At 37.8% G+C, this 23,748-nt stretch overlaps 1 protein-coding gene across 1 annotated transcript in view; it reads left to right on the top strand.

Moving 5' to 3' along the window:
• Positions 1 to 21,790, top strand: part of ext2 (exostosin glycosyltransferase 2) — a 32,602-nt gene extending 10,812 nt beyond the window's left edge. Inside the window, exons 9-15 of the mRNA XM_082150116.1 lie at positions 2,985 to 3,116; positions 8,062 to 8,251; positions 10,882 to 11,048; positions 12,432 to 12,575; positions 12,859 to 12,987; positions 19,639 to 19,721; positions 20,508 to 21,790. Coding sequence (XP_082006242.1) covers positions 2,985 to 3,116; positions 8,062 to 8,251; positions 10,882 to 11,048; positions 12,432 to 12,575; positions 12,859 to 12,987; positions 19,639 to 19,721; positions 20,508 to 20,646 — 984 coding nt within the window. The 3' untranslated portion in view covers positions 20,647 to 21,790. The remainder of the gene's footprint in view (positions 1 to 2,984; positions 3,117 to 8,061; positions 8,252 to 10,881; positions 11,049 to 12,431; positions 12,576 to 12,858; positions 12,988 to 19,638; positions 19,722 to 20,507) is intronic.
• The last annotated feature ends 1,958 nt before the right edge of the window (positions 21,791 to 23,748 follow it).

Raw genomic sequence — 23,748 nt, 5'->3', positions numbered from 1 at the left:
CAGTTGTGAGGATTGGAATAGGTGTAGTGTAGCTTCTCTGCATTTTGACCAATAGAGGGGGCAGCCATCTACTGTACTTCATGGTGTGATCTCCAAGTCTTCCAGCCTCCTGTTTGTGTGCATGTTTTACTCAGCGCTTATTACTTTTGCCTAATGGTTATTTAGTATAATCAGCACATAGAATGATGTTATTTGTTATATTGGTTGTGATTTAGGACAAAATAATGCACTAAACTACTCTGACAGCCTTTGCTGTGCGGCAGCGGCACCATTGCTGAATCTATAGCATGAAATTTACAGCGGGACCAGTTTAGTCAGATCCCAGAACAAATGACTCTGAGGTGGTTCTTTTCAGTGAATCAAAAAAACCATGCACTGCAACCTGTGTAGTCCAACTGATTCTCCATAATGCATGACTCTTATAATATGAACCTATTCTTCCTGAATCGCTGAATCTCGACTTTCCAGTCCAATCAGTAAAGTCAAACTAAATTCCTAAACTAATGACTCATGAGATTAATTTATTTTTAAAACATGTATATTGTATATTAAGGCTTGTGAGATATAAAGCAGTGTAGTGACTGGCTGGTTGTTCATATTACATTGTGTAGTCAAAGATACTTTATGCCAATAGTGTCAATATTATTAAATAAATTAAATGTTACATATTTTTTATTTGTGTATTATAATTTTAATATAGTTATGGCCAATTTGTGTATTGCTTGTATGCCACCTTTGAAAGTCAGTGAAAAGTTGTTAAAGTTTATGTAATTTTATTTTATTTATTGAAAGTACCTAATCATTTGGCAATAGAATTGATTTTCTTTTTTCTAAATATTTTTTCCTTAAAGCACTAAAGGAATCGTTTATGGAACCAGAGTCATTGAGATAAATTGTAACCGCAGTTATTATAGCAACAGTTATGTTTTATATAGAACAGTGTCCTATAAAAGCACAGAGGAAGGAATGTTTCTTGTATGTTCAAGAGTGTATTGTATGAAGAACCTTAAGTGTGTGAGAAGAGCAGCCAATGTTTTCTCCTCTCATGAGAATCCGTCTCTTCCCTCCTCATAAAAATTCTTGCAAGCGTTCAAACGGGGCGGGTTCAGCACTTGGGGGGTGCGGTTTTCTCTCTGCCTTCTCCTGGTCGGAAAGGAAACTTTCATCACGAGCTGATTTATGGGCGGCTGCGCTCCCCTTGGGATCAGAAAGTCTTTTTGAATCCTCTTCCCCTCTCCATAAAAAGAAAAGCTGTTTTTGTGTAGTTGTATTTCTTTAAGGTTTAAGGGCCAGACCCTTGGGGGCCAGTGGAAGGGGGAGTGACAGCGCTCTTCTAATGTGCTGAACTGAGTTCTGGGCTGGGAAAATGACAACAAACACACCAACCAATGAAGTGATGAGCAGCTAAAGACCCTCAGAAGCAATTAAATAAATAGCCTTGCTGCAGTGATTTTAGTTCACTTAAGTGAGAATAACTGGAATGGTCAGTGGGTTCTCTGTTTTTAATGTTTCGCAAACCTGTTTCATCAATTCCTTTTAAAAGAAGGACCATTAGAGTGCTGATGTTGTTCAGTAATTGGCCCAGGAAAGTGTATTGAAAAAAAGAAAAAAAAAAAGAATAATGGCTTTCCTTTTCACCCTGGTCTCATTTGACTCTTTGTAGTTGGACCTAATCTGACACTGTTTGCGGTCAGGCCAGGTAATGAGGCTGCCCCCAGCCTGCACTTGGTTGGGCCTGTTAAAGAGAACCGGGTCAAACGGGACCAGGAAGGGTGGAGCCGGGTCACTGCGGCATGGCGCCTCCTAGCAGGAGATAGCACTGTTTTATGGGTAATTAACTCTTATGTGCTCCTCGCCCTCTCTGCTGGAGCCTTGGGTTTGTTAATGGATCGGCAGCGGTGGGCAAAGACTGTGTGTTCTTGTATTGACAGATTATTTATAGATTTTTATTTCTATTTAAAGACCAGGGTTTAATTGTTAAAGTTTTAAGTTGGATTGAATTAATGCAAGCTGCCAGACTTTTCTAGTAACTGGTAAAAGTATGGGCTATTTTATTCTCTAATGGTATTATGGAAATTATTTCTTATTTTAGTTAATATGTACAATACTGTTTGGCAAGGTTTTTAAAAATGCATTAAATTATCTTATCCTCAAGGCTATGTTTATTGTTAAAAATACAATAAAAACAGAAATATTCTGAAATATTATTACAATTTAAAATATCTTTTCTATATTAATATATTTTAACGGTTTTGTTTATTCCCGTGATGGCAAAGCTGAATTTTCAGCATCATTACTCCAGTTTTTGGTGTAACGTGATCCTTCAGAAATAATTCTAATATGCTGATTTGGTGCTTAAGAAACATTTCGTTATTTTCACCAAACAGTTTTTGGGGAATCCCTGATAAATTTCTTCTTCTTTTTTTAGGATTCTTTGACTAGAAAGTTGAAAAATAATTCTTTGACTTTTTAAATATATATTTTCGCCAATGTAAAATTTGTTACTGTCACTTTAATCAATTTAATTCAGCATTTCTTCATGTACAAGAGTACTATCCTTTTTCTGTATCACATTGGCATTATAGCAGCATGGCAAATGTGATTACAATGCAGCATGTCCCTGTGCTGGTGTGGAGTAAAATGACCTGACCTCTGCTCTTAAACTTTAGCTGCAGTCTCAGTGCCACTTGAGTGGAAAAGTTAAAAGACTGATAGTCTAAAGGGCTCATAACCACCTGGAATGGTCCCTGCAGTCATGTCACCAGTGTTTTAATGGGCTGTTTTGCCTTTGAAAGTGTGTAGGGGTCATAAAGGCATGAGCAGGATGGTGGGAGTAAAGGGATGTGAGAGGCCTTATCTTTTGCCTTTGGTTTGTATCTTTCACATGGTTTTTGTGTGCGTATATATTTCTGTTTATCAGTTTGTCTGTGCTTTGCTGCTCTTCCCACAAATATTTGAATGCCATGCCATTTATTATTTCCTAGGCCCGCTGGTTCTGGGACGCCTACTTCAGCTCCATGAAGGCTATTGGCATGACGACTCTCCAGATAATTAATGATCGCATCTACCCATATGCAGCTCGTACCTACGAAGAGTGGAACAATCCTCCTGTAGTTGTAAGTAACATTTTTGGTCTTTTAAAAAAAAGAAGAAGCATATTTACAATGTATAATGGATTTTAAATGTAAAATTAGTTTTTCCAAACAGGCCACATGCTATTTAGAGAGTTACATAGATCAGATTGAAGACTGTTCTAACTAATACAGTGTGATTTTTGTGTGTGTATGTATATATATACACACACATACATATATATATATATATATATATATATATATATATATATATATATATATATATATATATATATACACACACGTGTGTGTGTGTGTGTGTGTGTGTGTGTGTGTGTGTGTATGTATGTATGTGTGTATATATTATTATTATTTAAATTTTTCCACTCTACAATAATTACTACCAGGTCTTTATTGGTGACTTTTTTGCTGTTTGAATAATACAATTCAACCTGCTCTAACAAAAAAAAAGCAGGACTATATTTTGTTGTAGATGTAAAGTAGTTAATTGAGATACATTGTTTAGTTTTAAAATCTTGTCCCTCATGTTTTCATTACACATATTTAGACTAAGTGTAAATAGGCCTTTACCCCAAGCAAAGTGTTAAATCTGTATCAAATATGTTTTTTTTTTCAGTCCTTGTGCTTTTATAGGCACCGATTCCTGTGGTGTGTAAGGACATTCTATGTTTTTGCGTAAAATTGTCAATGTTCTTCTCTAAGCCGAATTTAAAGCCTAAATTGTAGGTTAGATAAAGATATGGATAAGTGAGAGAGTGTGCTTGCGAGTGCTTGCGAAAAAAAGGAGTGGGCCTGTACTTTTCAGCTTCATGTCATTTCACATGGCTTCACGCTAGTAGTGGCAACAGACAACTTTCTAAAGACAACATCAACATTGCACATTGGTGTGAGCTTCAGATTAGTGTCGCATCACATGAAGGACACTTGTCTGTCTGTCTGTCAGTCAGTCCTCTATCTAGCACAATTCCCAGCTTGTAACTTGCGGTGTGCCGAAAAACAAACATCTCTCTGATTTTGTACACAGTCATAACTTAGAACAGAAATGAGAGAAGTGTGGAGTTCATTAGGGGTTTCGTTCATTGTTGTTGTTGTTGTTGTTCTTCACTAGTTCTCACCAGTTCTCATAGTCTCACTTCCATTCAGATCAGATGGAGGGATCCAGACCCCCAGGAGGCTAATAGTCCTGTCTCTGTATTTTGACTGCTAGCATTATGGGAAATCTTAAATACTTTCTGAATGTTCAGTAAAACATGCTGAGCAGAATCGGAGCAGTACATAAATCGAGTGCATTTCTTGTTCTGCTTCCCTATATCCACCGGGACCTAATTGAAAGCACATTTCTTCAGCTCTGCCTTAGGAGACGTCATCAGGACAGGCAGCTTTTTGTGCTTGACTTCTGAGGGAACTCGCATTCAGCCTCTGCTAACCAAAGAATGCTTTATGTTCAATCATACATTTATTATCTGTGAAGAATTCTTAACATCAACCGTTTTCGGGATGCCGGGTTGAATTTTTAAATGCTGAAATAACTGGAAAGGTTAATAGTGCTGAAAAAATAAGCTCGTATTTCATATGTGGGATTTGTAAATGTACATCTTATCATGTGCCCCAATGATATACATTTCTCATCCTATTTTTTTCCTTGCTTTGAAAAGAGTGCAGGCACTGTTTATCTGTTTGAGGGACAAAAACGAAAGAAACGTGACCGCTGTCTGTTCTCAACAGTTCGAATCTGCAGAAAGCCGCTGCCACTTAGAATGCAGCTCTTATTTTAGCCAAGTCTCTGTGATGTTAGCGATTGCTGCCCATCAGCTTCAATGAGAATCTGGAGGTAAATGTTCTGCGCACTGAGCCTTTGCAATTGAACAGGCGTCCATGCTTTCATCTGGGTTCCATTTTCGACTAATCCCAAAGCTGTACTAGTATGATCCCAGCTGCAAGACTTGCCAATCCCCTTCGGCCCACATGAAACGGCCTGCAATCCCTCACCGTCACTCGAGCCGCCTGTAACCTCCTCTTCACGTATGACAAAAGAATACTGTTGCCCAATAACAAGCTCTTCATGAGTAATTGTACCTAAACCCACACACTTTCATATCCAAGATGATAATAGCGGCTTTGTCTTTAGGGGGTGAAATTCCTCTTCGTACCATGTATTTCGAAGTGTAAATGAAGAGATTCAAATGGGACTTTTGGCATGGAATTTCAGACTTTGGAGAGTCTGGCTGGCTTTGGTTTGAGCAAATCTGCATTTACAGAAACATGCCAAAAGTTGAGAACCCGGTCATTTACGGCTTGTTCCAAATAGCAGGTGAACGCTGACTAACCGCAAGCAAATATTCTGGCATTGACTGTCGGAATAAAAAATTAGTCTTGTTTTCCTGCTTATTTACTTTAACAAATCACAAAGACTTGACATACGCCGAACCGCACTGGAGCCTGCCCAATTAGATCAGAGCGTTCTGACCGAGCTAATATACACCACACCCCAGTGTTCTTCTTTATTCTTCTTACCACTTATATGTCATAGTGGTACTTTAATTATTTCCCCTCTGCTTTTGGTGTCCGTGTCAGGCACCTCAAAGAAATTTCCATTGGCATATAAAGTTTGTTTTTTATTAGCAGGATGGTTGACTGATGTTGTATGAAGGACGGCTGTGTCCATGGTGACAGACCGTGGCGGACGCTGCGAGGGAGCTGGTTAACCACCACTCTCTATTTGCGGGCACCTTCAGCAGCTGCTGTATGGGAGGGTGAAATGGGCCCACAGCCTTGCTGTAGGATATCAGTCCCATAGAATCTCTTCTTGCGGGTCGCATTTTGTGAGCCCTTTGAGTAAAAAAAAAAATCTAATTCACGTTTTGATTAAAGGAAGTGTTATTAGTACTGTTATGAGGAAAATTTAAGTCAACTGTTCAATGAAGGCCTCACTACAATAGTGAGAATTTTACATAGACGAATTTAAAGATTTAGGGTTTTAATTTAATTTATTTGGTTCTTTCTCTCTTGGAAGAAATAAAAACCTATTTGGATTTGGCCAAAAAGATGCAAATCATCTTCAAATGTTGAAGTCAGAATTTTCCTTATTCAATTTATATTTTTCAAAAACTCACCAATGCATGAGTCTTCCTATTAAAAGTGAAGCAGTCTTTTTTTGTTGTTGCTGGAGTTGCACCAAGCTTTTCGTTATTTGTCGCTTTGTTTTGTGTCTCTTCTCCACTGACAAAGTAGAAGAGACCATGAAACGGCAAAGAAAGTCTGTGTACTCGGTCTGCGTACTGGGTCTGTGTTCAGTCCTTATTCTTCAGGCCAATAAACAGCAGTCTTCGTGACCGCATCAGAGGCCCTTTAAGCACTCGCAATATTTACTTTACAGCGTCACTTGATCTGGGCTCCAGTCCGTGCATCTTTGGGAGTTTACAGGCTGTTTTAAAGCGGGCCAGGAAGATGAGCCAAGCCCCACACTGGCAGGAGACAGCCACTGACGCCGATAGCGTCCCAGCACCCCTGCTTCACCCCGGTCCTGCCAGGACTCATCTGCACCCCTGCTGCAGCAGAGTTCACTGGAGTGCAGTCATAAAATTCTACTCTCGACAAAATGGCTCAGGATAAATGGCAACATAAGAGATCCAAATTAGAATCGGAATTGTGCTCATTAATAGGTGTATCGCTTTACATTAAAACTTGAGCTTGCTTTGGTGGTGGTCTAATGGATTAACAGCCGCTGTAAACTAGTTTTATACATGCATAAACTGCTGAAGAAGCATACGGAAAAAAAGCAGGAATTGATATAAAATACAAATGAGACCGAATACAGTTACCAAGTTTAGATCTTATATCTAACCATTTTAAAGCTCATGGCTTGAGTATTTCCATAATTCAGAATATAATGAATTAATGAGGGATTTTTGCATCTGAAAATAATGTCTGTAATAGAGATCTCCCTTTTGGAGCTGTGTAAATCTGGCTCATCCGTAATAGACAACTAATGTTGATGGTCTCTTGATAAGTTTAACTTACTGAGGTTTTGTTGACTACACCTAACGGTAATGACAATTGCTGTTCTATAAATGTTTTGCACATGTATTAAGTTCTCAGTTTCTATACTTATTGTGTAGGAAGGGAAATCTTAAGAGCGTTTATGTTTTGACCAAGCTTCAGAGGATACCATATGTTTGCATTTTATTTCAAGAAGAACATCAGGAAGTTTAACATTCTAATCAAATTCAGATACATAACAGTTAACAGGAAAAGGATGGATGGATGCCATGGAATGACAAAGAGCCCGAGGCAAGGAAGTATTTAATTTAGCTCTTAATATCTGACCAAAGTGTATTGGATCTTCACATTGTCGTCTTCTGCTCTCCGCCAGATTTCACTCAGGTCAGCTAAGGAAAACATGTCTCTGAATCCATGTACTTTTTGAAATTTAGTCTACCAGAAGGAATGTAGCACCTATGCACACAAAGCCTTTAGTGGATTGAACTGCGATAGGAGTTTTACAGGACTGTCATGATAGAGATGCTTTATTGGGTAGCTTCAAGTCCTAGGTTATAGAGTAAGACTCTGACTGAAAGTGCTTAATCTTTTTATTTTTTGCCAAAGACTGAAGGAGAAGGTTTAGACGAATACTTTGGCGCAATGAAAGGTCATGGCATGCTGCTCCAGCTGTTTGTTAACTCTGCTCTAAACTTTGTTGGTTGTGCACTCGACATTCCATGCCACTTTTAATCGCCTACCCACCACTGCTGGTTATTAGCATTCTCAGTAATCTTTAAATTTTATAGCCCATGCGTGTTTCCAAATAAAGCCATGTTTTGGCTGAGGCTGCTGATTATCTTACTGCACTTCAAGTCATTAAAAAAGTCATGGAAAGTGCTTGCATTTATTGTAAAGATAAGAAAACTGGTCCATTGAATTGAGTTTCCCACTGATTTATTTAAATTGGTTGTTTTTTTCCCCACAGAAATGGTCAAGTGTGAACAGCCCACTTTTCCTTCCTCTAATACCACCACGCTCTCCTGGGTTCACAGCTGTGGTGTTGACATATGATCGAATCGAAAGCCTCTTTAGGGTCATCACTGAGATCTCCAAGGTGCCAAGCTTGGCCAAACTGTTGGTGGTGTGGAACAACCAGAACAAGAGCCCCCCTGAAGGTTAGTGTCATGAAGGGGGTAAAATGTAATGTAATGTTAAATCACTGAAAATAGAGACGTATTTCAATCTCTGCTTTTATGTTATAAAATAGAAATATTATTAGGGACCTTTTAGTTACTATTTGTAAATGTTTTAACTAATCCCTTTTTCTTTTTGTTATGTTTTGATGAGTTGTATGTGTGCAGATTGTTGTACTCCTGCCAGGCTGTTGTAAATTAGAAATTGTTCTTAAGTGACTTGTCTCGTTGAATAAAGGTAAAAAAAACACAAAAAACAACAACAATGTGATAGCCCATATTGGCAGAGATTAGATATTGCTTTTTTGCCATTATGTAATACTCACTTAAGTTAATCTTTAAAACACTCATAACATAACATTGTTATATGTAATCTTTAGCAAATATAAAAATGTATATCCTTTTTTCATACTGTATATAAAAATATTTTGATGCCTAAATTCACTTTCAGCATTTAAAATGATTGATTTTAGTTTGTAGTGATGATATTTCTTTTAGACAATATAGAACATAGAAACAGTTCAGCATTTTAATATCATCTAATTATTTTTGGACATAGCATGAGGACAATTATTGACATTCAAATTATTATTGATATCTGCCAGAACTTCAATATCAGTGCCATACACTGTCAGGCTAATAACACGTATTTTGTTATATTAATATATAATTATTTTAGTAATTATTTTATTTGAAAAGAGATAACTAAATATACACTGCTGTACTGACAGCTTTAGTTGTTAAAGAATGTGACTCCAGTATGAAATGCTGTCGTGTGGCTCTCACAAAAGACATGAAACCCCTGATATGGAACAGATGAATGATAAGCTAGTGAGTTGCCAAATTGTGTTCCTCTTGAGGTTGGAGAATTGAAAGCATGATGTGCCTTGGTCTGGGGCCAGACCTCTCTGGTTTATCTTCAAGATATGGAGTGAGAACCCAAGCATTTGGTCCATCCACTGGCATAAAGCTGCGAGTGAGGAGACGGCATAAATTTGGTTTTTCTCATCGACTGTCTACAAGCTGTTGATGTCTATGAGTCCTCTTACTCCAGACTAGATGAATTAAGTGTATTTTAATTCATTTTGATATATGGCCTGTTTTCACCAGATGTCCACCCTTAAACTTTATTGTCAAACCGAAAGGATCATTTCAATAACGGTCTTCCTTTCCTACAGCTGTGATCAAATTTATGACCCATTAGACATGTCAAAATAAGCTGATATTAGTAGTTATTTATTGTGGCTCTGCCTCTAATGATACTGCTTAACAAGGCGATTAGGTATGCGTTCATTTATGAAGTCCCTGAGAAAAAAAGAGGAATGGGGAATTAAATATATCCTCTCCATAGATTTGAGTAATGCCATTATGAAGGGAAATACTTTGAAGTAGACTAATGGTTGTGTGTTGCCTTTGATTAGAGGCGTCGGTGGAGCCGGGCTCAAGCTTTGTGACCCATTAGAATTAATAAGGTCTGTTCACGGGTCAACCTGGGGCTCAGGACCTGATGAGGATGGATTTCCTCCACACCCTTTTCCATCGCTGATTATGTTTGTTTATTTCGAGCAGCCTTAGCTGCCCAAATCTTGACTGTTTGTCATTTTAATGAGGTGCTGGAGAACTCTGACAAAAGGATTGCGTCTAGGGAGTTTCTCCATTGGCTTAATACACTCGGAGGGGAGGAGATATTTTATATGGTGGTGTCACAGGGGATATAATTTGCTGAAGCAAATTAAAGCAAATGTTCATACATAAAGTACAGCCATTCCAGTACTGGGCAAGGAAGTGATTACTGGCCATTAAAAAAAAGCTTTCGCACAAGTTGTTCGGTGCGGTTGAGATTGCTGCTTGTTCTTATGGTGCAGATTTATGATGTGTGAACATTTAAGTTTGTGCATTGTGCTGCTCTGGATCACGCTGGTTAGGTTTCGTTGTTAAAATGTTACTTGTCTTTGTAGTCCATCTTGTCTGGGTTTGTCTTTGTCTTAGTTGAAAACACTGTGCCAGGCTTGGATGTGGTGACAGTATCAGTTTACTTGCATGTGAAGATCTGGCTCTTCTTTCAGCCTTCGTCTGGGGCCAGGGAGGTTTTCCGGCAGTTAGGAAATACTTTTTTCTTTTCTTTTTTCCCCTCTTTCATAGTTTGTTGTGTGATCTTGTGGAAGCACACTGTAGGCTGAAATGCTTCATCCTAACGGAGATGAGCTCATTCCAGATCTCCGGAGATTTCAAGGGTCTATACCCTGGCTTTGGGGTACCAGTATAATTGCAGACTCTCCTAGTCTTAGGGTCTCTGTGTTTGAGTTCCAGTAGACTCTCTCGTCAGTTTTATTAGGTGACACTGTGTGCCATCTGTCTTCTGCGTGCTCTGAACTCCTCCCAAGCCCTTACACAACTGAAAATAAAGAGCGTTGTCTCTTCTGCCCTGAGAAGAATGTAAGTGCGGTCAGATTCATATGTGTTTTTACTCAGTGATGTGTTTAGATTTATCCACCCACGCTCTCTTTTCCACAGTTGCTGCCATCTCTCATAGTTTTTCATCTTCTCTGAAACTGACAGTGTATTATTATTATTAGCTCACTGTTTTCTTTTTCTCCTTCTCTCTGTAACAGAGACACTGTGGCCCAAAGTCGCAGTACCTCTTAAGGTGGTCCGCACCAAAGAAAACAAGCTCAGCAATCGCTTCTTCCCGTTCGATGAGATCGAGACGGAAGCTGTTCTGGCCATTGATGATGACATCATCATGTTGACCTCAGATGAACTGCAGTTTGGATATGAGGTAGTGAAAGCACCAAATCCCTGTTTGCATACTTCTACTTGCTATGAAAAGCATGTACTACACTGATGAAGGTTTAGTACATACTGGTAGCTTGAAGCAAGTCAGCACATCAGTAGTGGGTGTTGAAGCTGCATCAAGTCGAAAAACCAGTCCTGTCGTCTAACATATCACATGCACTATCGCTTAAAAGCTTGGGGCCAGTAAGATTTTTTTATTTGTTATTATTATTTTAAGAAATGAATACAGCAAGGATGTATTATGCATTTTTCCAGCTAAGATGCATTAAATTGATTAAAATGGACAGTAAATACATTTTTAGTGTTACAAAAAAAAAAATCCATTTCAAATAAATCCTGCTCTTGAAAAAAGGTATCACGGTTTCCACAAAAATTGCATTGAGGGAGAAATAAAAAAAAATCGCCCTAGATGCTTTTTTTGCCCTAGTTTGTTTGGAGCATTTGATGTTTGCTTCGAATCTTGGTGCATTTTCCTTTCGGTTTGGTTTGTGTGTAGGAACAAAGCAAACTCATTCAGGTCTGAAAATGCCCTGAAATTGGGTAGACTGAAAGAAATGTTAGCGTTCTTAGTTGTTTTAAAGAAAACCATTCCTTCTAGCTTTATCATTCTCCTTACTATGTAATATAGCCTCCATTTGACTTGGAAGATTATCACACTGGATGAACACCTTTTATCTTGATAGTTAAATGGATTCTATTGAAGTAGTTGCTTTCAAACCAAATTCACAGAATCTGGAGCAACTAAGGGTTAATTGTCGTCTCCACATGCACGATGATGATCGAGCAGAACTGTGATCCCAGAACCTCTTTGGGTCACTCCTATTTAAAATTGAGTTTACATGCATCGCAGGACTTTTGAACTATCCTCTATTTCCTAAATCTGTGCTCGGCATCTCAAAAGCATTCCTTACAGTTGAAGTCTCTATTTTTATATTTTAGCTTTTTATATGTGAAGGATGACAGGACAAGCAATCCTATCCATGGCTACAGGCTTGCCTTCAGCTCACCTGCAGGCATTTATACACCATTGAGCGAATGATGTGTAATTTATGGATAATTGTATGAAATGGAACACAGCTTTAGACATGGCTGCCTGGCTAAAACACTAGCTGCTTATGCCACTCGAGAATGACATTCAAGAATTTCTACATTATATCCTGTAGGCCTGCCTGTCATTTTTGGGATTAATGAACCATTAGACTTAAACTTCATTGATTTAACCTTTGAAATCCATGGTTTAGCATCCTTTGAAGCCTGTATTATCTAAAATGACTCTTAACTGTTGAACAGTTTACTGATCTTTTATGGTCTTAGCATTTGTGAAGGTTTATTTTATGTCTCAGATATACTGTGTGTCTGTGTTTAGGTATGGCGTGAGTTTCCAGATAGGTTGGTTGGATATCCCGGACGGCTCCACTTATGGGACCACGAGATGGGCAAGTGGAAATATGAATCTGAGTGGACCAATGAAGTGTCAATGGTCTTGACTGGAGCTGCGTTCTACCATAAGGTAAAGCACAAAACCGTCATAGACTCAGTCACCTCCATCCAGGGTTGGTGACAGGTCTGCCAAAATAATTTTCTCAGTGTCTCCATGCTCCCTCAGAGGTGTCCTTCAGAGATCAAGAGAGGTTATATTATTTGTAATTCAAAACCTTCATTGATTTCAGCTTTCTCTTCCAGTAACCATTTGTTCACTCATCTCTACTGTGATTATTGTTATTTATTTTTTCAACACATTGTTTTTTTGTGTTGTCAAAAAATGTGTTGACAAGTTTATTTTTCTTTTCCAGTACTTCAACTATCTCTACACGTATAAAATGCCTGGAGACATCAAGAACTGGGTGGATGCTCATATGAACTGTGAGGATATTGCCATGAATTTCCTTGTTGCCAACATCACTGGCAAAGCCCCAATAAAGGTAACACAACCTGCAACAAAGGGACTATATATCACAGATTTTTAATTCTTTTTTGAAATAAGAGTACACAAAGTTTTGGTAATATGGTAAAACGCTATTTACTAATGGAAACGAATCTCAAAATCCATAATCTTCACTGTATTTTTCTACATACTCCCGTTCAAAAGTTAGGGGTCGATAATATGTTTATGAAAAGTCTCTTATGCGCAGCAGGGGCTGCATTTATTTGATCAAAACACAGTAAAAACATACATTTTGTGAAAAATTGAAAAAAGTTAAACCAAATCATTTAAAACTACAATCATCAGCCATTACTTCAGTCTTCAGTGTTACATGATACCTCAGAAATCATTAGAATATGCTGATTTGGTCCTCAAGAAACATTTCTCATTGCTATCAATGAAAAAAAAATGAAAAAGTATGATCACTTAAAAATGAATGCGGGCGTTCCCTAAAAGAATGCGGACATTCTGACAACGTGCTCTGTCTCTGATCAGCCTTCGCCCTTCTCCCCCAGTCTATACAGTCTGTAGTCTACAGTGACTCTGTCCAGGTGCTGTTCGGCCTGTAAAGCCCTGGCCTTAACCTCTGTTATCTGGGTGTCACTGTCTGCCTCTCTCCTGCTCGCTCTGTTTTCATAAACTCACTGGGGCACATTCATTCTGCAGTCAGTTACACCATGAACCTTCTCCCCTCTCTCCTCCACATCCCCACATCACCCACACCTCCTAGTGCCCCAACCCCAGGCTCCCACTGTGGAGAGTGTCAGTCAAGTGTGTGTGTGTTGTCTGAGAAGGAATGGGACTGAGGGGTCGTACATCATTCGTCTAATGAGCGCGGCAGATACGGTCGTTTAGCTAGGCCACGGGCACGGACAGCTCTCTCATTACATCTGACTTATATGACCTGTCATCAAGTCATCTCCTCCCACCCAGCTCCTACACACACACACACACATACACACACACACATGCTCTCTTTACAGAGGTCCATCATTGCAGCCCCAGCTCATTATTAAACTAACTTATCGACGTTGTGTCAGATTTTGTGTTTTTTTTAATATAAGGAGTGTGTCATGATTTCTCAACATTAAATTGGGAGCTATAGACTCATGTAGGTCAGATCATTTTGTTTGTGTCACTGCTTTGATGTATGAACAGATAAAACACTTTCTGTTTGTTTTATGCGTTTTGTAAAAAAATAAAGTATCTGCTTTCTTATAATATAAAAGTCAACTTGTTCCTCTAAATATTCCAAACAATTTTCAGACGTTTTTTTGACAGATTTATTCAAACATACATTAGATAATTTAAGACATCAGTAACAATTTGAATAAAAAATTATTGAATTTATAATAGTCTATATTTAACATATTTACAATTTTAGCTTTATACTTTTCAAATGTTTTGTTTCTAGCTAACCAGCTTTCCTGAGAAATGTTTCGTTGATGCCTTGATTAGGCAATTACAGTACAACTTGAAATATGTTCTCTCATGTATATTTATCATATCATGATAAATCATTCCTTCAGATGGTTAATCGTGTTTTTTCATGCTATAACTGGTGAGAAAGTGGAAGAGTTGATTGGCAGTCCAATATATAATATATTGTGTGTGTGTGTGTGTGTGTATATATTTTATATTTATATATATATATTATATATATACATACACACACACACACACACACACACACACACACACACACACACACACACACACACACACATTTATATATATATATATATATATATATATATATATGTATGAATGTATGTATGTATATGTGTGTGTGTGTGTGTGTGTATAATATATATATATATATATATATATATATATATATTAGGGCTGGGAATCGATTAAAAAAAATTAACTAATTAATTGCACAATTTCTGTAATTAATTGCAATTAATTGCGCTTCCCCCAAGCTTGTAATCATCAATATTTAAACTTAGAATCACCTAATTAAACAACACAGGAAAAAAAGGGAACAGAAAATAGCCCTATATTAAAATATTAAACATCAATATATCAATATATTATTCTTTTTCAATAATCAATCAACATAATCAATTTAACAGATTATTATTATTATTATTATTTTATTAATTATTAAAACAAAATATAGTCCTACAAAGCTATTATTACCAGAGCATGTGATCAGAGCAGGTCATTTTACCATTGTTGCCCAGCATGGCTATACCAGCTCAGCAAACAGAAGTCAACAGAGAAATTTCACGTTACTTGAGTGGACTTTACTTTTCCAGTGCTTAGTACATGATTGAAGCCTTTGGGCCGTTAACGACAGAGCCGCCGACACACACACACACACACACGGAACGGAGAGCTCGCCGCTGCTGGGCCATTAACGACAGAGCGAGCCGACACACACGCACGCGCGCGCGCGCCGGCACACACACACACCGACACACACACACACACACACACACACACACACACACACACACACACACACACACACACACACACACACACACACACACACACACACACACACACACACACACACACACACACACACACACACACACACACACACACACACACACACACTCACTCACGCGCGCGTGCGCGCGGAGCACAGAGCGCGACGCACATACCGAGCGGAAAAGACCCGCTCATGAAAGCTGCCCGAGAATGAAACCTGACCGCCGAACATGGAGGGGCGGGACGGCATATTTCGGCCTTTTTAATAGCAGACGCAACAGGAAATCATTAAAACGAGGCAAAAAAAAAAAGTGCTGCGTCAATTGCGTTATTTTTTTTTTACGCGTTAAACATTTCAAATTAATCGCAAAGATTAACGCGTTAATTCCCCCAGCCCTAATATATATATATATATATATATATATATATATATATTACCCTTTCCAAAAAAATGGAATGTCATGGAAAAATTGATTGATTTCCATAATTCCATTAACGTTAAACTTCCATAGATTATAGATTCAGGGCCCACAACTTAAACGATTTCAAGTTTATTTGTGCATAATTTGGGCTTCCAGCTCATAAAACCCACGAAAACAGGATTTCAAAAAAATTCGAATATTACATGAAATCACACAGAAATCACACAGTGATACCATGGTCATTGAACCAGGTTTTGGTTCTTTTGGCAGTGTGGGCAGGTGTAAATCCTGCTGGAAAATGAAGGAAGCATGAAGTGCTCTGAAAATGTCCTGGTAGACGGCTGCGTTGACTCTGGATTTAATAAAGCACAGCGGACCAAAGTCCTCTTTTCTGATGAGAGCAAATTTTGCATCTCATTTGGAAACCAAGGTCCCAGAGTCTGGAGGAAGAATGGAGAGGCACACAATCCAAGATGCTTGAAGTCCAGTGTGAAGTTTCCACAGTCTGTGTTGGTTTGGGGAGCCATGTCATCGGCTGGTGTTGGTCCACTGTGCTGTCCACTCAACGCAGCCGTCTACCAGGACATTTTCAGAGCACTTCATGCTTCCTTCAGCTGACAAGCTTTATGGAGATGCTGACTTCATTTTCCAGCAAGATTTGCACCTGCCCACACTGCCAAAAGAACCAAAACCTGGTTCAATGACCATGGTATTACTGTGTAATTACTGTGTGATTTCATGTAATATTCAAATTTTTTGAAATCCTGTTTTCGTGGGTTTTATGAGCTGGAAGCCCAAATTATGTACAAATAAACAACTAAATACTTGAAATCATTTCAGTTGTGGGCCCTGAATCTATAATCTATGGAAGGTTAACGTTTTGAATGGAATTATGGAAATAAATAAACTTTTCCATGATATTCAAATTTTTTGGAAAGGGTCTGTATATACTACCGTTCAAAAGTTTGGGTTCAGTAAGATTTTTAATGTTTTTAAAAGAAGTATCTTCTGCTCACCAAGGCTGCATTTATTTGATAAACAAAAAAAACTGTAATATTGTGAAATATTATGACTATTTAAAATGACTGTTTTCTATTTTAATATATTTTAAAGGACAAGTTCGGTATTTTACACTTAAAGCCCTGTTTTCAGATCGTTTCTGATGAAATACAATGGTTAAGATTGAAATTTGGACAAATGCTGCTGGCCCGAGAATTTTCGGTTTCTGTGGTAGCACCCCCCCACCTCCACAATGGTTGCATAGGTGCACTGGAATAATCCTTCCTAAAACGCATGCAAAAGATGCTTTCCAACAGGTTTTATCGTAGTTTTTCATCCAATACAAGTCAATGGAGTTGGACAAAAACTACGATAAAACCTGTTGGAAAGCATCTTTTGCATGCGTTTTAGGAAGGATTATTCCAGTGCACCTATGCAACCATTGTGGAGGTGGGGGGGTGCAACCACAGAAACCGAAAATTCTCGGGCCAGCAGCATTTGTCCAAATTTCAATCTTAACCATTGTATTTCATCAGAAACGATCTGAAAACAGGGCTCTAAGTGTAAAATACCGAACTTGTCCTTTAAACTAATTTATTCCTGTGATCAAAGCTGAATTTTCAGCATCATTTCTCCAGTCTTCAGTGTCACATGATCCTTCAGAAATCATTCTAATATGTTGATTTGATGCTCAAGAAACATTCATTATTATTGTACAAATATTTTTCAAAATTCTTTGATGAATAGAAAGTTCAAAAGAACAGCATTTATTTAAAATAGAATATTTTCTAACATTATAAATGTCTTTACTGTAACTTTTCATTAGTTTAACTCATCCTTGATGAATAAAAGTATTGATTTATTTTATTTATTTCCCTCAAAAATAAAATAAAAATTCTTACTGACCCCAAACTTTTGAACGGTTGTGTTTAATGTTACAAAAGCTTTAGATTTCAGATAAATGCTGTTCTTTTGAACTTTCTATTCATCAAAGAATTGTGGAAAAAATTTGTACACAACTGTTTTCAACATTGATAATAATAATGAATGTTTCTTCAGCATCAAATCATCATATTAGGATTTCTGAAGGATCATGTGACACTGAAGACGAGTAATGATGCTGAAAATTCAGCTTTGATCACAGGAATAAATTATACTTTACTGTATATTCACATAGAAAACAGCTGTTTTAAATTGGAATAATATTTCACAATATTACTGTTTTTGTTTGTATTTTTAATCAAATAAATGCAGCCTTGGTGAGCAGAAGATAGTTCTTTCAAAAACATTTAAAAAAAATCTTACTGACACCAAACTTTTGAAACGGTAGTGTGTGTGTGTGTATATATGTGTGTGTATATATATATGTGTGTGTGTGTGTGTGTATATATATATATATATACATACATACACACACACACACACACACACACACACACACACACACACACACACACACACACACACACACACACACACACACACACAAATATATATATACATATATATATACATACACACATATATATATATGTGTATATATACATGTGTATATATATCAGTCCCTCCAGAAAAACGCGGAGTTTTTTTGTGATTGTTGCGGGCAAAAATCCTTGATTATGCGGCAAGATTTCTTAAAAAATGCGATGGAATATGCGGGATATTTATGCAATTTTATGCGATGAAATTGCGGGAACTTGCAAAAATTGCGGGAACTTGCAAAAACTGCAGTTTGATGAAAAAGAGAAAAAAAAGTGATTGCCCAACACCAATTACATTAATAGTGTAATAAATTCTTCATTTTAGTTTGAATGGGAAAGACGAGGTGTAGGCTATTCACCCTGCTTAGGGGGATGCGATCAAAGCCTGGAGTGGAGCAAAAGCATGTTCCTCTCTCCACTCTAAGCGTTCTTTTATCACTCCGCTCATGATCCACTCCGGGTTTTCCAGTCCCGCTCACGGAAAAACTGCTCCATGTTCACTCATTTTTAAGAAAGTTACAGAAAACAACTTCTACAAACAATTTTAATTTGCCAACATTTGATAATAATAAATAAAAGTGCATGACGTGCAAATCAGATAACAATCAAGTGCAATATAAACATGTTTTGTCAGGGCATCACTCCCGAACCAGCATCAACACTCCATTTTCAACATCTGCTTAACTTACTCCTTCACACCACAGACACGTCTTTTTGCCTTCTGTGTCTGACGTGATTTAACTTCTCCCCAGTTGTTCCATGAAAACCTGCAAAGCACGGCCTGCGGTGTAAGATACGACCGGATTTTTGTGAAATAGGCCTATCGCGGGGTTTGCAGCTTTTCAATGATGTCGCGTAATTACGTCACTTCACAACGTTCCCATGGCAACAGGGGAAATGGCTGCGCTTGTGTGAAGTAAACCCAACATTTGTCAACTTTCTGCTAAGATATATATGTGACTTTTTGCAACGAAAATGCGGGGATTATGAAATCATGCAAGCCCGCATATTTTGCACGCGGAAATCTGCAATTTATGCGGCAAAAGTGCGGCGTATTTAAAAAAATGCGCCCCCCGCATAAATATGCGGACTTTGGCTGATTATGCATGGAATCATGCGATCGCATAATCGCGTTTTTCTGGAGGGACTGATATATATGTATGTATATATATATTTGTATGTGTATGTGTGTGTGTGTGTGTATATATATATACGCACGCACGCACACACAAATAAAAAAAAACTAATTTTGACTTCCACAAAACGAGTGTTACATTTGTTTTGTTTTTTCTTTTTCACTAGGTTACACCTCGAAAGAAATTCAAGTGCCCGGAGTGCACAGCGATTGACGGGTTGTCCCTGGACCAGACGCACATGGTGGAGAGGTACAGTATAACCAGGGATTCCCCGTATCTGGGCAGAGGGGGCTCTGGCAGCATTCTTGGCATCTGAAACGCATTGTGGGTTTCACCAACAATTGGCTCATTGTAGCTCAGTACAGGACATACTTTCCTGTGCTCTGAGATCAAAACATTCAAACTCACTGGACCTTACAAAAAACTTTCCTTCTCAAAGAACTGTGACTTTCCTCTCTGTCAGAGGTTCACCACAAATCATTAATTCATTCTGAGTTTCAATTTAAGTATGAACCAAGCGAAGCACGCATCAGAAAGGCTTGAATTGATTTTCCTTGAAAATCACAACCATTTCCTCATCCGCTGAAGCAAAGTCTTGATGATTGGTTTCATACTTCCAAGCTGTGTTTGAGGAATTAAAGCAGGAGTCTGGTGGACTGTGAAGCAGCCTGCGAGAGAGTGTTTGACCTTGAAGTGAATACGGAGTGGTTGTAGCCAATCAAGGGCTCCGTTGACTGCTGAACCTTTCCAGGGGTCACACTTGTTTAGATTGATGAAGGGTTTCCTGCCTCTGGTTATGCTTCTCTCTGATATGTGTCCTGGGAATGCCAGGCATTTTGAAAATATTTGATCCCCATTGTTATATTTTGTGCATGTATCTCATGATTCAGATGACTCTAGAACACTACCATTTATTTTCTACCATGTGTGTTTTTTTTCTCAACAGAGCCATTTTTAAAAGGCATTTTTTTGGCTGTATTATCCAAGTTGCCCGTTTTCCTCCACTCTTTCAGCATCTTTCTTTTTCCTTTTCAGGTCTGAGTGTATAAACAAATTCGCCTCTGTGTTCGGCACCATGCCTCTGAAGGTTGTGGAGCACCGTGCCGATCCTGTACTCTATAAAGACGACTTCCCAGAAAAACTCAAAAGTTTCCCCAACATTGGTAGTCTGTGACACTACCACAATGACTCTTTCCCATCACTTTCATCTATCAAACAGGCTATGGGCACTCCAGGATTTGTGCCTTTCCAATGGTGGTGTGATGGGAGCTGATGCACTGTATAACTTATTACCATATTTTCATTCTTGAGAACAGTTGCTGAAACAGGACAACGCATCAAGACGGTTGATGATTTCTGTGAGGACGGGTCAGAGCTTGGGTCTGTCTGTCAATCACAAGCTGAAACCTTCCTTGTGGTCGACGGTATATCTGTGTGAGGAAAGTGAACACACAGCTCACTGCTAAACAGAATAGCATATATTAATGTAATTTTACATTTATAGTTTAACTTTTTTATGATATGCATCACGCTGAACAAATTGTAGCAAAACTTCAACTGAATATCTGGGGTGTTGGGATGGGGCTATTAGTTTGTACATGGGATATTGTTTTGCACAGTCACTGATAGTGATTTTAATAATACAGTTTGAGTTATATCAGTTTGACATTTCATTTTATATTCTGTTGCTGACTTTTTGAATGTTGCTGGAGAAAAAAGTATTTCATGTAAATGTTCCCAATTTAGTTCAACTCTGCCTAATTAAAGCATATTTTGTGTATTAATAGATATCAAAGAAAAGACACTATTTGCAGAGTTTTATATACTGTACAGCTGATAACATGGTTTTATACCATGATATTGCAAAGAACTCATTCATTTCATAATGTATTCTAGTCAGTTTCCTTTTGGTATCTTCATTTCTTCCTTTGAATTTTGTTGTTTGTTTGTTTGTTTGTTTTTTACATTACGATGTATTATATGTAATAAACAGTGTGAAAAAACTAAAATACTCAATGTAAGGATGTGCATTTTGGCCATTTTGAATATGATAGTACTTTTTTAACTGGTATGCATGCGTCTTTGGCCTTTACATTGCATCTTGACGACTTTACAGCATCTCGCAATGCGAGTGTTGCATTTTTAAGATGGTTTGTCAAATTAAGAATAGTTCGTTTAAAAAAAAAACTGTTATTAGATCCTTCATTTGGTTTCAACAGTTGTGCTCCACCTTGCTGAAACAAGTTGTCATCCTTTTCTAACCTCAAACAAATCACAGAATTAAAAAATGAGGCCAGGTTTTGGCATGTTTGTGCATAGTTGGTGTGAAATATTCTGATGTTTTCATTCCAGTCACTTCCTAGTATTCAGGTTCTCATGCTCATCCCTAATTCGATGGTATGTTGACTTGGTGTAGATTTGGATGAATTGTCTTCTTCTTTTTTTCCCCCAGCTGCCTGTGTTGTCTGAGCCCAGAAGCAGATGTCTGTGCGCTTTGAGTGATTTAGGTTCAGGAGCCTGAACGTCTGAGATAAATTCATTTCATCTCCAAGGGGAGTGAACTTGTAAAAAGAAATCTATTCTTGTTCTGACTCTTTCTGTCTGAAGAAAATGAAAATCTGGTAAGGAAGTTTCAGCAACATGTTAACTATTGGAAATGTCACTGAATGACCAATTACACACAGAGAGCCAGATTGTCTGCAGCTCGTGAAGCTTTTTATATACCACAGGCAAAACTGTCATATGAGTACAGCAGTCACTTTTACAAAATGTCTACTTTATCTCAGTACTTATCTCTGAGCTCAGCATCAAAGTAAAGTATTCAGGCCTATCCAAGAGCCCTCGGTTAGTGATCAAGCACTGTCTGATTGGTCAAACTTTTGCTGTACCATTATGAAGGCATTTAGTAACATATTAAACCTGTTAAATATCAACAGTAAAATAAGGTGCTTTCAGGATTTTTGCCCACTTTCATGCTGCTTTTTTAGATTTATAACTTCATGGATTGAACTTTATGAATACAGCTATTATTAATATATTGCACAGGAACATTTTGTAGGATTTTTTTTTTTTATTCATCTGGATTTAGAGAAAAATGTCAAATGAAATGAAACATCCATAGTAGAATACCCAGCACTTGTAATGTTAAACTTTTTGTTTTTATTTTTTTTAAGGCTTACATTTTTTTCTTTTGGGGCCAAGTTTAAACAAAATATACAACTTGTTACAACAACAAATCTGAAAATGCACGTGAACAATTAATTTACCAACCCTCGGTACTTCATGTTCTCCGAGTACTTGATAGTTGATTGAGTGTACACACATTCCATCGTGATATTCCACTTGAATCAGATGTTCTCAAAGCAATTCCAACAATAAAAAAAAATTGTAAGTGCAATAACTTACGGTTGTAAATCACACAATATATATAGACCGTAAACAAGCTTGAAAGTAAATAATTATTCAAAATGATTCAAAAGCCATATGTTTAGCTTAAAGCCATCACAACTATTTTAGGTTAATTTACATACCAAAAACCCTAATGAATCACATTTTATCCCTAGACCCACAATACAACAAAAGCCCTTAATCACACATAAAACAATATATTTCTAATAAGGCTATTTTTACAAAAGAACGGGTCCAATGGTATTTTATGCCAGAAAGGAATCCAAAGAAAACCGTACATGCAACCACACACAAAACAAAGAATTATATTATTCTAGTACTTGGATATGCCTACTTCAGTAGTATAAGTTTTGAGAGATGGGACAGAGATTTAAGCATCTCTGTAACTCGTAGGCATCTGCAAGGTACTGTCAACTGTACTGTACAATTAACATTTCCTTCAAGAACAATCTGTTCTAATCTTGTACAATCTCTACAGAACTTTCTTGACCTTTTTACATATTTAGTTATGATTTAGGCTACCTTTGAATGAAATACAAGAGTATGAAAAGCAAATGCAATGAATTGTGTTCTGTTATGTGCATATTAGCTCATTTAATGGTAAGTGTGTGTGCTGATACTACATAAACTAATGATAGTGTTGACCTGAGCTTCATTGACGCCCCTCCCGGCTCCACAATAGTTAAAGATAGGCTAGCACAGAGCCCAGGCTGCTCTGTTCTGTCACAGAATCCCTCTCCGCAGATGTCTCAGTGTTAATTAAAAAGACTGCCTGAGAGCATGGATGTGCATGGACTCAAGAGTCGCTGAGGGCTGATGCTTTGGCTGGGGTAGCAGGCCGGGCCCTGTTCAGCATGGGGCTTTGAAA

This window comes from Leuciscus leuciscus, assembly GCF_965113295.1.
Source record: "Leuciscus leuciscus genome assembly, chromosome: 2".
In the NCBI taxonomy this organism is placed as follows: domain Eukaryota; kingdom Metazoa; phylum Chordata; class Actinopteri; order Cypriniformes; family Leuciscidae; genus Leuciscus; species Leuciscus leuciscus.
Note: the sequence above shows the minus strand (reverse complement) of the source record. Positions and strands in the feature narration are given on the sequence as shown.